This window comes from Giraffa tippelskirchi, chromosome 13 (assembly GCF_054371585.1).
Source record: "Giraffa tippelskirchi isolate mGirTip1 chromosome 13, T2T-mGirTip1v1.2.pri, whole genome shotgun sequence".
Classification (NCBI taxonomy): domain Eukaryota; kingdom Metazoa; phylum Chordata; class Mammalia; order Artiodactyla; family Giraffidae; genus Giraffa; species Giraffa tippelskirchi.
This window is the reverse complement of record NC_137287.1, coordinates 40,545,843-40,561,468: the sequence shown is the minus strand read 5'-3', so window position 1 is coordinate 40,561,468 and position 15,626 is coordinate 40,545,843. Positions and strand designations below refer to the sequence as shown.

Here is a 15,626-nt window from a genome sequence, read left to right as displayed (position 1 = left end):
ACCCCCCGGCCCCACCTCGGTGCTCAGCCCACTGGTTCCTTGATGAGGAGCCTGGACTCACCCCGTCCACCGCCTCCAAATCCAGGCGCAGCTGACTCTGCAGCGAGTGCAGCTTGGGCAGGGGGATGGCACCGATGTTGCCGCAGCCGCGCAGCCCGGGGAGCGCGGTGGCCAAGCCCCGGCCCTCCAGCTCCTCCTGCAGCCGCCGGAACTGCGCCTCCACCTCCTCCTTCTTCTGCAGCGCCAGCTGCCGGGCACTGTCCGCCGCGAGCGCTCGCTCCTTGGCCTCCTTGGCCTCCCGCTGCCACGCGTCACAGGCCTGAAACCCAGGAGCCAGGTGACCTGGCGGAGCCGGCGCTGTGCTGCGCCCCCGCCCCACCCGCACCGTGGCCCCCCAAGCTCACCTGCTTCACCTGATGCCAGGACTCCTCCCACTGCCGGATCTTCCTCTTGGCCTCCTCCAGCTGCCGCCGGACCCGGGCCAGCTCCGCGCTGCTGGGACTCAGGCCTGAGGAAGCCGCGGGGCCGGCGTTCAGGATGGGGGACGGGCTGGGAGAGAAGCTGCCGGGGACGAAGTCCCAGATGTTGCCGGGGACGCCGTTCAAGCCTGAATGTGGAGGAGCTGGCGTCAGCGTGCTCGAGCTTGGGCCTCTTGGGCATCCCCCAGCCAGCTCTAGGGAGCCCAGCCCTGCCCCCCGACAAGGACGCCTGCGCCATCACTCGCCCGAAGAGCTGCGTCAGGGGCAGCGGAGCTCAGACTCTGGTCCCAGAACCCTGTCCACACTTAGGACCCAGAGGACCCCACAGTTTCTGGTTACATGATTGACATGTATTGACGTATGTGACATTAGAGAGTAAAACAGGTATTTAAAAACATGGTTTCTTTAAAAAAAAATAAAAACATTGTTTCTTTTAAAACAAAACAGATCACAAGTTTCCTGTTTCTGCAAATCCATCTGCTTCTGTGCTTGGCCTCTGTGGACTTCATGCACCTGGCAGCCTGCGAGGCAGGTCCCACCACAGTGGCATCCTAGGGCGGCGTGGGGTCCCAGGCACGCTGACCCCCCAGAAGTCCAGGAGCAAACCCCAGGCCCCCTCCCCAGGGCATGTGCGGCCGAGCAGTGGGGACAGGACATGATGGGCCGCACTGTGGCTGCCCCCCACCCCGGGGCCCCGCGAGCCCACTCACCGAAGGAGTTGTAGGATGAGGCTGAGGGGCCCAGCGCTCTAGGCTCCGACTTGAGGGGTGGTGGCTGCTGGGGGGGCGTCATGGCCGAGGAGATGAGTGGGCCCGGCAGGGACTGGGAGAAGGAGCCAAGCGGGGAGGCTGACAGGGAGGAGGAGGAATGCAGGGACGGGGAGCGTGGCAGGCAGCCCGGGATGGCCACGGGGGCCGAGCCCCCCAGCAACCTCTGACCTGCATGGAGTTGGGGGGGGCATCAGGTTAGCAGGAGGTGGTCGTCGTGGCCCCAGGGACCAGACACGACATGAGACCCTCTGCCCCGGAATCACCCGGCACTGCCCCGAGTTGGGGGACCCCTGCCCAAGTGAGAAGGCCACACCTTGCACCCCTCAGATGCTCTCTAGGCCCACCCGGGTGACCACGGGCACAGTGGTCCCAGGGCGCTTTAGGCCCCAGAAGTGGTTTAAGATCAGGAAAAAAAAAATGATGAACTTTTTTTTTTTTATATTGAAGAAAACAATTCAGAATCTGACATGAACCGTGAACCCATTTGTCTTCATACCAATGTGGTGGTCTCCTCGGAATGGCCAAAAAGGCCTGCCCCCCACTCTGCAGGGAGGCAGACAGGACCCCTCCCACCCCAGAGGCAGGGGGGCGGCCCTGGAAGGCGCAGGCTGAGGCGCTACCTGTGGGCCCCAGATCACGGCCGTCGTGCTCCTCCAGGTCCTTCTCTGGGGCCGCAAGGCTGATGTCCCCAAGGTGAAGGTCTAAAGTGGATCCTGCGGGACAGACCCAGTGTCACCGAGGGGGACCTGCCTGGGCTTGGGGCCCGCCCCTCCTATAGCTATGGCAACACAGCCCTCATCTCACCAACTCAGCTTCCGATCGTTTGGTAAAATCTGACCAGATCACATGCCTGCCTAGTAAAGAAACTTCAAGGAGGGCGATGTCCATGGGGAGAAAGGGGCTCACAGACGATATGGGGGGTACCTGCCCTGACCTCCACCCCAGGCCCAAACCAGGTCTCAAGTGGGCAGGGCCCTTTCCCTCCTGTCCTGCTGGGGGCCTCATGCACCCCAAACCCCAGGCCTGTCAAAGGGACAGGGGAAAGGGCCGTGGCCCCCTTGGTGCTGACCACTCCCCCCGTCCCCACCTGACACACCCTCCTGGGGCCCTGGCACCGAGCAGGAAGCTGTCTCGGGGTGGTCAAGATCGAGTCTGCCAACCCCCCGAGTTCCCGTGGCCCCATAGGGGCAACTTGGGCAAAGTGTGGTCTGGGGACCAGGGTCTGGGGGAGGAGGAGCTCCAGGGACAGACCCAGGGCCTGAGCGGCCACCCAGCACAGCCACAGCCAGGTCTGCGGGAGACGTGGTAACACTGAGGGCACAGCACATGGGAGCACTGCCATCTCAGCTCCCTTCTGCCCCACTCCCTCTGGGGTCTGCTCTGGAGCACCCCCTCCAGGAGGCTGGGGCCTCTCTGGCATGGCCCAGTCCTGTGCCCCCTGCTGGTCACAGGGCCCCACAGCAGCCCTGATGCCTGGTCGGACATACCGAGGTCCATTTCAAGAGGCCCCAGCCTCCAGCCCAGAGTGGACCATGGGACCCTCGTCAGGCCTGCCCCTCTGGGTCAGCCTCTGACTTCCGCCCCCAGCTGCCCAGTGCCAAGTGGTAGAATCCCTGGACAGTGGCCGACAAGCAGCAGAGGGCTGCGCTTCCGCCAAGGCTCCAGGGACTCTCCCTCCTGCCTTTTCAGTGGCAATCCTCAGTAGTCCTTGGCCTGTAGATGCTCCAGCCCCATCAGTACCTCTGTCCTCACGTGGTCTTCCCTCCCCTGTATTCTGTGTCCGAATTTCCTTTTTCTAAGGACACGTTACATTATATTAGGGCTCATTCTAATGACCTCATTTTACCTTAACTACACCTGCAAATGACCTCATTTTACCTTAATTACACCTGCAAAGACTTCTTTTTATTTTTTATTTTTTGGTGGGGGGCAGGTGGCACTTCACGGCTTGCAGGACCTTAGTTCCCGACCATGGGTTGATCCTGGGCCCTGGGCAGTGAAAGCGAAGAGTCCTGACCACTGGACCACCAGGGAATTTCCTGCAAAGACTTGTTTCTAAATAAGGTCACGTTCCCAGAGTTAGGGGCAGAGAGAGCAGGGCTGAAGCAGGCCTTTAATTTAACCCACAGTAACTGGGACCACCCATCCTCCCCAGGCTGTGCTCTGTGCTCCAACAGTGCCTCCCACAGGCCGAGGGCTCCAGGCGTCTCAGGACCCCTACACAGACAGCAGACCTGGCTCCTGCTGCAGTCAACTCTGCAAAGGGGGCCCCCTCTGGCTCCCACCCTCCCTAAGATATGATTGCAGGCCCTGCATGCCCTCACCCAAATCCACCTCCAGTTGGCTGGCCCTCCTTCTTGCGACCCTCAGTTCCCATCTCACTCTTCAAACTGTTGCCCCAGCCTTGCCCCCAGCCCTGAGTGATGCTCCTAAACCCCCCCATCGCCACCCTCCACCTGTCCCTCTTCCCTCCTCTGCCTGGGGCCACCTCCCAACCTTCCCGTACTCCTTGGCAGCCCCGCAGCCCCTCCTGTAGCTGTCCACATCCAGACACCAGTGACCTCTGTGGTGCTGACCTGAAGACACCAGCTGTCCTCCAGCGCCGCTGCATCACCGCCTGCTGGCAAGGGAGGCCCCACAGCAGCCCCGGCCCCTTAGCAAACTGTGCACATGGGTGCCTCCCTCGGGCTCCTGCACTGGCACCCACATGCTGAGCAGGAGCCCAGCGCGGCCCTCAGCTCCTCCCCCCACCCCCACTTAGGGCCCCCATCTCTGCAGGCTGCCCTCGCAACCTAACCTCTTCTGTCCCAGAAAGAGACTTTCAGGGATGCCAACCCCTTCATGTCTCAAGCCCTGCCTCCCGGAAAAGATGCACCCCCCTCAGTGACTGGCCCACACTTCCCAGCAGGACCCTCTCTCACCTCACCCACTCCAGCAAGGGCTCCTCTCTGCCTTCACACCGCAGCACTGCTGTGGACAGCAGCTTCACACACAGCTTCCATCAGCCCCAGCAGTTCTGAGCAAACTCCTGCCCAGCCTCCAAAACCCTTCTCAGAATCTCCCCGCTAGATCCCTTCAAGTCACCTGGACTGTGTGGTCCATCTCAGACCCAGGCCACTGAGGGCTGACGTGCAGACTCACTTGCTGTGCATAAGCAGGGTGACCCTCCCATTGCACACTTGCCCCCCCACCACCTCCCCAGGCTCCCGAACTGGCCTGGCATGTCCGCTTTGCACGGGACATGCCAGTCAGCTGGGCCCGACGTGGACTTAGCCCTTCACCCTGCAGTGGGGTTATCAGGTCAGCTTCAAAGCTGGCAGAGTTTCAGAAACGTTTTTTTGACTACCAAAGGCCTGAAAAGGAAGGAAGGGATGGATGGATGGAAATAAACTGAGCACAGGAACCTTTTGTCACCTCCAAGGGGTTTAGCTCATCCCACTCTCCCACCCCCACCCTGTGACTCAGCACAGAGGGCCTCGTTGTTGCCCTGCCCCCCTCAGGTGCAGCCGGGGCACAACCGGGACCAACTCTGACCTAGCAAGCCACAACCTGTGTGGGTTGGTGGCAGGCGCCCCCAAGAGAATCAGCACTACTCCCGTCCTACTACACACCCCACTGTTCCCTGAGATCAGACCCAGGTTCTGAGATGTTCTCTTAAAAGAAATTACTTTTAACACTCAGAATCTACGTGACTGAGCCACGTGACCCCTAACCTGCCGTGTCAAAATGCCAGGAACTGCCCAGACATTAATGAGCAGTTAGCTGAAAACTGCTGAGTAACAGCCCTGGCAAAACTCAGTTCCCAACGTGACACAGCACATCTGAGGGATGCCCAAGTCCCCAAGGACCAGGGGACACACGGGGACAACTTACAGTGCACGTTATTAGAGACCAGAATGGGGAACCCTGACCTGTCACCCCCCAGGGCGGGCCAGGATGCCCCTGGCGGGCTGTCCTTCTGCTAATTGCAGGATGGACACGCACCTGACCACTCACTGCTGGTCTGAGTTTCCCATAGTGCAGCAGCAGTTCGCAGCAGGACAAGACAGGAACCCTGTCCTCAGCTGGAAGAGGGAGACCCACCCCCGCTAGGTGATGCAGGTTTCCCTGGAGAGCCCGGTGGATAGCGCCCACCCAGGGAAGCGCCCGGCGCCCCCGCAGAGCAGGTTCCTAAAGAGGGGAGGTTTGTTTGGGCCTCATTCCGCAACGCCTAAGATCCTGGTACGGACCCCTGGCTGTCACACCTGGTCCGGGGTGCGGGTACCGCAGACTGCTATGAGGGCCACTGGGAGGGGAGGGGGCGGCAGGGGCGGCGAGAGGAAGAGGCGGATGCACCGCACCTGAGGGGTCACCTGACCCGCCTGTGGGAGACGGGAGTTGGCCGCCTGCGGGAGGGGATGGGGGGCGCACCTAGCGGGGGGAGTTGGTGCACCGCCCCATCCTCAGCTCCGGGGAACGACGACCCGCATCCTACCGGCGCGAGGCTGACGATGCTGACTCACCATTTCCGCGCCCCGCGCTGGTACCACCACCACCGCCGCCGATTCAAACGCGACCTGCTCCCCGCCCGCCCGCGCTGGCCCCGCCCCTGGTGACGCAAACCTGAGACCAGCCCGCCCCGAGACGGGATGCCCCGCCCCCGAAACGTCCCGCCCCGGTGACGCAAGCCTCAGGGTGCCCCGCCCCCGAAGTGTCCCGCCCCGGTGACGCACGCCGTCGCCCCGACCACGCCCCCGGGTACCCCGCCCCCCCGACTCCGCCCCCTGGGTACCCCGCCCCACCACCCCAGCACCAACCCTGGTCTCTGGACCCGCCCCCGGGCACCCCGCCCCTGGGTGCCCCGCCCCGCTCCTCAGCCCTGTCCCTCGCCCTGGTCCCGCCCCGCCACGCCCAACTGACAGGTGCTGACAGGTGCTTGCAGACTGGTGCTCGCCTCGTGGCTCCGCGTTGTCGGAGCCCCGCGTCCCCAGAGTCCAGAGCACGGGACTTCGGCGGGGCACTCCACCTCTTCGCACCAGCACTTGCCCTTTCCGGCGCTGCGAGGCCGCGGCGTGCCGGGACCCCGGGCCCAAGTTGTGCGAAAACCATCGCGGCGAGGGCTGCTTTGGTGGGTTAAAGTGGGATCTCCGCGAGCTCTGCCGCCGGCCGGCTGCTCCCACCCTGTCCACCCGCAGCGGCTCAAGTAAAACGCTCAACCCAGCGCCCGTGGGTCAACAAGCCGTGACCCTGCCCTCTGCTGCCCACAGCCCCAGGTCCCTTCCTCCTGGGTCTCACTGTTTGCCAGCGACCTGGCAGCAAACTCCGCAGGGCTCCACCTGTTTGTGTGAGGCGGAAGGCAAGGGAAAGGACCTGCCCAGTGGCCCTGAAAGGGCTCCACGGAGTCCATGGACGGGGAGGTCTGCAAGGAGCACCGGCAAGGAGCACCGGCTTGTTTCGGCTGACTCTCAGGCAGTGCATCACAGAGGTGCAGCCTGAACGGACCCCAGGGGAAGCAGGGCAGCTCGCACCTTTCAGCTCTGCAGCAGGGGGGCTGTGCACTCTGGGTCCTGGGTCCCAACAGCGGAAAGACCAGCCAGGGCCCTCCTCCCGGGGACAGAGGGCAGCTCTGAGCGTTCCATGACTTCCCACAACAGCCAGCTGCCCACTGCCCAGACGGGGCCCAGGGGACCGGCATGACCTGGCAGGCGCCATCCCACGCATCAGCTCCACTCTTCCCTGGGCTTTTACTACAGCCCCGGTCAGGGCTCTGCGACCCGACCACTGCCCCTAACCCGAACCCCCCACGTCCGATTACATGGGTGATTAGTTCACAAACCCACAAGGACGCCCAGCCTCCAGGGACGCCTCCGCAGCTGGCAGCCGTGCCCGCGCCTTGGGAACGTCTCCCGCTCTCCACCCTGGTCACTGTCCCACCTTCGGGTGTCCTGGGCACCCCTACAGGCCTCCGTCATTTCTCTGAAGCGTCGGGTTCTCGGTGGTGCTGCCGCTCTGGCCCGCCAGAGGGCGCCACATCCCCTCTGCCGCCTGCGGGGGCCCAGCGAGGTAGGCTCTCCCGCACCTTGGGCAGCACGGCCGGAGTGGCAGGTGACCACCAGAAAAGCTCTTCTACAAAGGACCACGCGCACACACACGTGCACGGGAAGGCATCAAGGCAAGTGCAGAGAGGCAGCAGAGCCCCTGGCTTACCTGGGACGCCCTCGCCGGTGCTGCCCGAAGGGTTGAGTGGGTGGGTGTGGGCCGAGAGGGCAGGCAGAGCGGTGGGCGAGGAGCCGCCTGAGCCAGTGCTCGATGCCAGGCTGGATGCAAGGCTGGAACTCACGCTGGGAGCGAGGGGGTGACCCACTGCCAACACCGCCAGGTGGCTCTGTGCAAAGACACAACAGGATGAGCCAGCGCTGGCCTCGGGGACAGCAATGTGACCATGGCCGCGCAGCGACAGAGGACACTGGGGGACAGAAACAACAGAATCACAATGGACAGGCCGGATCACTTCGCTCCCCAAAACAGAACAAGGAGAGCTGACTACTTTTCCAGATATTCTGGAGGGAGGGGCTTTAAAGGTCTGGTTAGTTAGAAACCGTCACCACAGAATCATAAGCTGTTGACCACCCAAGGATGGGAACAAAGGCATCCAGAGAGTGTCATTCTTACTAGTGACAATAGTAAGAATCATGATAATAGCGATGCAGAGCAGATGCGGCAGTCAAGAAAGAAGCCACCACGGCCACAAGCAAGACAGCCAGCAATGCTTCTGACGATTTTGATGAAATAATCTTGTAATCTCATTATCCAACAACAAAAAAAGATTGGGGCAATTCACATTATCTTTATTTGATAGATTAAAAGGAAAAGAACTGGCACAATCTTGGATAAACAGCCAGGAACGTGGAGGGCACTGTGCACAGAAAAGGCAGCGATAAAAATGAACCAGGACTGAGTTATGAAGTCAGGCCTCAGGGCTTTCCAAGGTCACTAGGAAACCAGGAGTCAGAGGCTATATAGTAAAGTGAGACGGTGTGTTGTCCAGGCTTTGCTGCCGGGGCCCAAGGACCTGGGATTCTGTGGCTGCAGGAAGAGACGGAGGTCCTGGGAAGGAGCGGACGGCACCCTCCTCTGGTGAGAGTGGTCGGCACCCACATGCAGGGAAGGGGTCCCCAAAGCAGCTGCTGAGCACCAATCGCCCACAAGAGCCACCAGGCAAGCCTCATAGCCATGGCATCCCCTGGGCATTCCAGCAGACTCTTCAAACAAGTGGGAAGCTCAGGGTCCGAGAGGCCCTCTTAGATGGCTTTCCAATATCGTCCCCCATCCCCTGTTCACTGTCCTTGGAGCCTGGCTTTGGGACAGACGGAGGGGGTCCCTGGGTGCAGGTGAGCACTGGCTGGTAGATGAACTTGGCCAGCCTACTTGCAGCGCCTGAGGGGGTACAACTCGCACATCACATTAGAAACCGCTCAGCCCTCTCAGGGTCCCCTGCCATGCACCCTGCTCCTTTCCAGGCACTTCCTCCACAGCCCTGAGACCACAGGCACAGGCCCTGTTGGCTACACTACTGTTAACATTTCATGTTTCAGATTCTTAATGAGCAACATCTCAATTTCAATATCTTTTTAAAAAAGTCATAAAGTAACTGGGTTGTATTTTTACTTTCAGTCATCCTGCTGACTTCAGAGATGGCTTCAGAAGTTCCTAATGGCAAAAAGTCCTGATTATCTCCCTCTGAAAAGTCCCCTGGGAGGCACCCTCAGGGCACCCAGAAAACCAGCAGAAAAGAAACAGCGAGACCCTGTCCACTTGGGGATTTAAAAGAAAGCTCCAAGCAGAGAAAAGTGACAACCAAGCAGAGGGTGTGTGCCCGCTGCCCGCCAGCCAGGCCCCGGCCTTGCAAAGCTGGCGAAGGTCCCTCCGCCTTTTCACGGTGGCAGAAAAACATGCGTCCCACGTTTGAAACAAATCCGTTTTGCAAACGAAGTGAAGCTAAGTCACTCAGTCGTGTCCGACTCTTTGCGACCCCATGGACTGTAGCCTAATAGGCTCCTCCGTCCATGGAATTTTCCAGGCAAGAATACTGGAGTGGGTTGCTCTCTCCTTCTCCAGGAGATCTTCCCAACCCAGGGACTGAACCCGGGTCTCCCGTGTTGTAGGCAGACGCTTTACCATCTGAGCCACCAATAACTCGGTTAAATGAGCACACAGGAAGCTGGGTGGCACAAAACAGAGAGAAACGGTCCGACTCGGGGGGAAGCCTCTGTGTAGCCACATGGCTCCCTCAGAGGTGAGGATTACCCCAGGTTGTGACCCAAGAGGGAGCCAGGCTCACCAATGGATGAGGCTCCGTGGGCTTGGCTGGAGCTCAGATGTGGGGGTCCTGACCCCCCGCACCTCTGGGCGGGACCTGACTGGGAGTCGGGTCTTCACCGAGGGAATCAAGTTAAGACGAAGTTGTGAGGGCAGGTCCTGATCAACAGGACTAACGTCCTGATGGCAAAAGGACGACTGGAGATGGACACAGATGCAGAGGAAGACGGCGCACCCCCGGCCGACAGCAGAGGGCGGCCCGGGAGGAACCGACGCCGCCGACCCCCATCTGCGACTTCGGGCTCCGGATGGAATCAAGGCCTGCATTTTAAACCTCGGTCTGTGGGGCCGTCATGCAGAAGACCATGAAGGGCACCTCTTCTTTCCCCAGGGTGGGGGGGACTTTAAGAGGCTTTGGTTCTGTTGTTTCTAAGGTACAGCACATTTTTTTAAAATATGAAAACAGAGGACACACAGAACAGACGACTCTAAGGAGACCATGAGAAAGGAGCTGTCTCACAAGTGGACGTCAGCCCGGTCACTGTGTGAGTCGGGGGTGAGTGTGACTAGCTGCGTGCAGAGTCCTAACATAGGCAGAGGTTGGTCGCAGACAGCACAAGGTACCTGCTTGCCGTCCTGCTCACTGGCCTTCTGGCTGCCATCAGCAGGTGACTCTCTCCGCTTTGCCTGCAACAGAAAAAGCACTGGCTGTTGGAAGGAGAAGCAGTTGATCAGAACCACACACAGAGACCGAAGCTTCACCAGGAAGGTGGGAAAGGTCAGGCACTGAAGTCTCAGGAAACAGAAAAGGCTTTCAAGTCTGCTGCTTCTGCGTCAGTTCTCCTGGGCTCCATTTCCCGCACCCAACATGGATCTTTGAGCTCTTGGCTGGCCGGTGTGGAGGCAGGCCAGAGGTCCCTGAACCCACAGCGTCAAACAAAGCGTCCCAGGCAGGGCTGCACCTCCAGAGTGGGGAGAGTCTTGGGAAGTCAACACCTGAGGCAAAGGATCATTTCCCGGAAGGTGATTCTCTGCCCTCCCCTTCCTGCCTGGACACAGCCCCCTCCCTCTCAAGAGGAGGGAAAGAGCTTCACCCCAGAGAACTCAAATCACTCGGGACTGCAGGAGGCTGAACCTCACCACAAACTCTACATAACCCTCCTCTTCCACTATTTCCCCCATGTCTTTACCATCCCACAATTCAGCTCCCTGAAAGCAGAAACCCCTAGGTCTTGTCACTTCTCCACAATTTATCACTCTCTGCTAAAATGGCAGGTAAGTCCCCAGGTCTGGCCTCCCAATGCATAATAAATCTTTTCTCCAGTTAAGCTGGCTTTGGTCAGTTTAATGTGTGGGACCCCAGACACTAAACCTAAAAGGGTAGAGGGAACCATTTTTCCCCCTTGCCTGTGCATGTAAAACTCCTGACTCTCACGAACCACCTTCTGGGGAAACTGTACACGAGAACGGCTCTGCCTGCAGGGTTTGGGGCCGGGACTCTCTCAGGTCAAACAGCAGCACGAAGCTACACTGAAACGCCCGCCAGGCCTGAGAAGGATTCTGATTTCCATGTCTAATCTTATGATGCGTGAACCTGTGATGGCTCCAGTCACCCCGTCCTGTTTGGTTTCTGGATTTGCAGAAGGATCCGTGGAGGGTGGGGAAGTGATGCCCACGCTGGCCCTGACCGGTGCCCCCTCCTCCTGCCTGATGGCTCAACTCTGAGGCCATCTGGGTATCTCTGGTTTCCTAGAATTCCACAAGTGACCTCCCACCCCAGTTTGGGCGATGGCCCCAAGGCCCTGACCTGGGACCTGAGGCCCTCACTCTAAGGAGAAGCTACACTGTGAAGGAGCCAGGCCATCCTGAAACAGCTCCGCTCAGCTTCCCCATCAAGTCCCAGGGCCCTGCCCCATCCAGGCCCCTCTGCCTCTGCCCTGTATCAGGATGGGGGTGGGGGCTCATGCTCCGTGACGTCAGGAACTCCCATCACACTGAGCAGGCACCGAGCTGTGCATGAATGGTCTGAAACAGGGCAGGAGGAGGGTGGTGGGCCTCTGAGCACAGAGCGCTTCACTCACACTCAGCTCAGCTGTCAAAGGCATTGAGACTCCGGGACAGGGACGGAAAGCTGCCCTCTAGTCCGAGCCCCTGCTTGATATATTTTTTATTATTTATTTATTTATTTGGCTGTGCTGGGTCTTAGTTGCGGCACACGGGATCAAGTTCCCTGACCAGGTGGATCAAACCCAGGCTCCCTGCACTGGGAGCTCAGTCTTAGCTCCAGTCTACCAGGTCACCAAGCAACTCCCCTCACCAGAATCTTAAATGAAAATGGCTCGTTTGGGACAGCAAGACCCATGTTGAGGTCTGAGGGTCTCCAAATACCCGAACCGACGTATCCCCTTAGGGTCTTGACCAAACCAATCGTCCCTGACCTCACGCCAAGAGGTGTGGGCCCTATCTGACCCCAGAGCCTCAGATCCCACGTGTTGCCTGGACTCTCAAAGTCTATATGAGCATTTGCTGAAAATGTGGGGGAGAAGGAAAAGCCAGTTTCCACCTCCTGCTCCACCCAGGGGAAGACTGGATGTTTCACTCTGAAACACTTTGCTCCAATCTTTTATTGGACACTTTGTAAACAGAGAAGAACAAATCTGACTCCATACTGGATCTCTTTCACTTTAACATTTGTATTGTATTGCTTTTGCTACAAGTTAATCACTAAAAGAATGCTGCCAATAGTCTGAAATATACAGGCTAGCCCAATCAACCACAGTCCCACTCCCACTTTAGTGCAAAAGAAGCCTGAATTCTAACTGGGTTCTTTGGGACACTAGTCTACCGTTTTCTTGGTCTGCTGGGTTTCTGAATAAAGTTGCTATTCCTTGCCCCAACAACTCAGTCTTTTGACTTATGACCTGTTGTGGCGAGCAGTAGAACGGATTCCATAACAACTCCTTGGAGGATCTTAATTTCACCCTCAATTTTCAGTTCTGGAGATTCCAGTCTCAGGTCCTCCCGAGTTCTAGCTCACATAAGGTCAACCAGAAGTGGTGGCTGGACCACCGCTATTCACCCTGAGTGGGCTGCACTGGAGTCCCACCTCAGGGTAACTGAGGAGCTGGGAGGGGGGTGCATCCAGGTGCAGCCCTGCCTATGGCAGCAGTGGAGCTGGGAGCCCGACCTGGGCACAGGGCAGGGCGGGCATCGCCCAGGAGGGCAGCCCAATTCCCTGCCTCACTGAAAGAACTCAGCTCCGTCTGCAGGCAAACATGGAGGCAGCGCCTGCAGATGGCTTGTGCCGACGTCACGGACAGTGAAGAGGAAAAACTCCCACGACACTCGCTACCTGGAGATGGTGTGGACTACACAGGCTGGGCGCTCAGGCCCCCAAAACACGCCTACGCCTCAGACACCTTGTCTCAAGCTGACGCTGTGCTCCTGATGGGGGAGCCGGCAGCATGGCTTGCCTGCCCAATGGGGATCCTTCTTCACCCTCAGCCAGAGACCACACCTCGCACACAACAACTGATGCGTGCGTGTCTGACAAAACGCAAGGCCAAGCAAGTCCACCGGGGTCAGGACTCGGCCAGGTCTCTTCTAGACTCTTCTACGAGGTGCCACCAACCCTGCAGGCAGCCTGCCTCCAACCGCATCACGCAGAGACCACACCCATCCGAGTGCCCGACACTGGATTCAAACCAAACGGCAGCGGCATCCTCCTGCGGACGCCCCCACTTACGTGTCCGGGCTGCCCGCTGGGGGTCGTGGGGACGCTAGCGAGGGCGAGGTCGCGGCAGCCCCAGTCGCCGGCCATTCCGAGGCTTTCTGCCGAGAAAGGGGGCTTTGAGTGGCTGCTGGCTGAGACTCTGGTTAAGAGACCCCAAGCTGGGGGGCGGGCGAGTGTGCGCTAGCCTCTGACAGGTATGAGCTGACCCGCAGGGGACCCTCACGTCTTCTGGGACGAATCATGAGTGACTCCAAAGTCATGCAGAATTTCAACAGGAAAACCCACCCTCCCCATTAAAATAGAAAAAAAAAATAGTAAAATCAGAATTCGTAACATGCTCATAAGAGCAGGAACCCACGCTCAAAGCTTTAGGAGGAAGCTCCCGGGGGCAGTGAGAAAGGGCTGTGTCTGTGCACCTCCCAAACCTGAGGCTGCTTCCCTTCAGGTGCTTTGTACAGGCTCATCTGGCCACAGCGACTGCACTCAGGACCCTGGGGCACCCAGAGGCAGGGCCAGGCTGGGCCCCAGGAGGCCCAGAGACCCACCCTCGCCTGAGGCAGAACCCGCGCCCACTCCCAGAAAAGCTGGCACATACTGTCCACGTGCGCAAAGGCGCAGAAAGGCCCCCGGGGGCAGTGCCCGGTCTGGCGCATGTCGTTGCACTTGGTCGACTTGTAGATCTAGGAAACAAGGGCGACACAGCACATAGAGAGCTGGGCTGGAGACCTGCGTGCGCGGGAGGCCCGGAGCCAAACGGGTCATGACGCAGAGCTCTAAGAACCACACCACAACAGGGTCTCCTGAAGAAGATGGATGCAGACAGCATGCCTCCAGCCTCCAGCCCCCACCCCTCCCAGCAGCCCCGGGATGCCCCGCCTGCGTGGGGCGCGTCAGCCCGGGGAACCACGTGGGCCCAGGCCACTCCTGTGGCGCCTGCCCTTGAAACCACCCTCCAGGTCAGCTTGGTTACTTGGTGTTTCCTGAAAGATGCACTTGGGTCAGTGCCCGGCACACAGCAGGTGCCCACAGAGTGCCTGCTAAGTGGCCACGGCGTGTGGCCCATGAGCAGACTGCGAGTCCCCACCAGGCGCCCGTACCTCGGGGTGGAACTGCTGCTCCGTGCGCGAGTGGCAGTACGCACAGCTGTCCCCGCTTGCGCACCTGGACGGCTCGCCCCACTCGTCACCGTGCTTCACGCTGGGGCAGGGTGTGGACCTGCGGCAAGGAGAGGTCAGGCGGAGAGACGGCCTCCCCACGTGCCACCTAGTGCGGGGCACATGCATGCCACCAGGGGACCAGGAGCCAGCCCTGGACACTCTGGCCCTTTCTCACCAGGCCAAGCATCCAGGGGAGCCCGTTTTCATTTTCCACAAAGTGTGAGGTGAGTCTCAGAGCCCCCAGCGCCTCGAGACTCAGCTGGGCCTCCTGCAGCGTCTGGGAGACCAGGTCCAACCCCTCCCGGCCCACCGGGGACTACACCTACTGTATCCCTGCCAGACTACTTCAACCTGAATCTGAGACCTGGGTCCCATGACACAAAAACCCTAACAACCCCCTCCATGCTTCAGGTGCTTCCCAGAAGCTTTATTGTATGGGGTTTATTTTAAACTTATCTGTGGGAAATAAGACTTATGTTTTATGATTTTCTATCCTTTCTATATGCAGTAAAATTCATTTCCTCTTCTCGAGATGACATCAAGCGGCTAAAACTCAGAGGTTCTCTGACCCTCAACTCTTGTTCAACCACTCAGAACAGTAACTGTCATAAAAAGATCTCTTTCTAAGTGCAGGCTGAGTGAGGCATGCAAGGCAGTATCAGATGATTGGAGAGTGACTCTTTGCTCAAAGAACAAGCTGGATACAGAGTTGGGGACCCACAGGAGCGGCAAAGTGAGCGCCCAGATGCCCGGACACCCCTGGGGGTTCTGCGTCCCCAGTCCCCACCCTCCCCAGTGCTGGGTCCATGCGGCAGGTTGGCAAACTCGACAATAAGCCAGGCACCAAGGTGAGGACAGCTGGAGGGAGGAGGAGATGGCCCAGGAAGAGATCAGGACTGCCCAGGTGCATGACCCAGGTGAGGCCCAAACCCACAACCCGAGGAGGTCAGGCCCCTGGAGAGGGTGAAGCGGGCTGTGGACGCCAGGATTCTCAGCCTCGCCAGGGCGGGGCCTTGCCAGCAGGCGTCCTCACTAGAGGGCGCATAGGTCACGGGGGGGACGGGGAAACAGAGGAGCCACACCCTGACCACACCTGCCGCCGTGGGGGCACCTGCTGGGCTGGCATTCCCGGACACCGGGGCCTCCAGAGAGGGTGAAGGGAGCAGAGGGGCCGCTGCCTAAAGCAGAG

At 59.5% G+C, this 15,626-nt stretch overlaps 1 protein-coding gene across 12 annotated transcripts in view; it reads right to left on the bottom strand.

The window, feature by feature from the left end:
- Positions 1 to 15,626, bottom strand: part of UNKL (unk like zinc finger) — a 40,851-nt gene that overhangs the window by 2,803 nt on the left and 22,422 nt on the right. For 6 of the 12 annotated variants that reach the window (XM_081555685.1, XM_081555678.1, XM_081555684.1 and 3 more), the window contains 9 exons: positions 14,378 to 14,495; positions 13,876 to 13,960; positions 13,293 to 13,378; positions 10,172 to 10,234; positions 7,436 to 7,613; positions 1,870 to 1,962; positions 1,190 to 1,417; positions 405 to 607; positions 62 to 319 (listed from right to left, as the gene is read on the bottom strand). In XM_081555685.1, the coding sequence (XP_081411811.1) occupies positions 62 to 319; positions 405 to 607; positions 1,190 to 1,417; positions 1,870 to 1,962; positions 7,436 to 7,613; positions 10,172 to 10,234; positions 13,293 to 13,378; positions 13,876 to 13,960; positions 14,378 to 14,495 (1,312 nt within the window). Of the gene's footprint in view, positions 1 to 61; positions 320 to 404; positions 608 to 1,189; positions 1,418 to 1,869; positions 1,963 to 2,053; positions 2,104 to 2,989; positions 3,045 to 3,127; positions 3,239 to 7,435; positions 7,614 to 10,171; positions 10,235 to 13,292; positions 13,379 to 13,875; positions 13,961 to 14,377; positions 14,496 to 15,626 lie in introns of those variants that run through there. The other 6 variants (XM_081555679.1, XM_081555687.1, XM_081555680.1 and 3 more) reach the window with 5 other exon arrangements.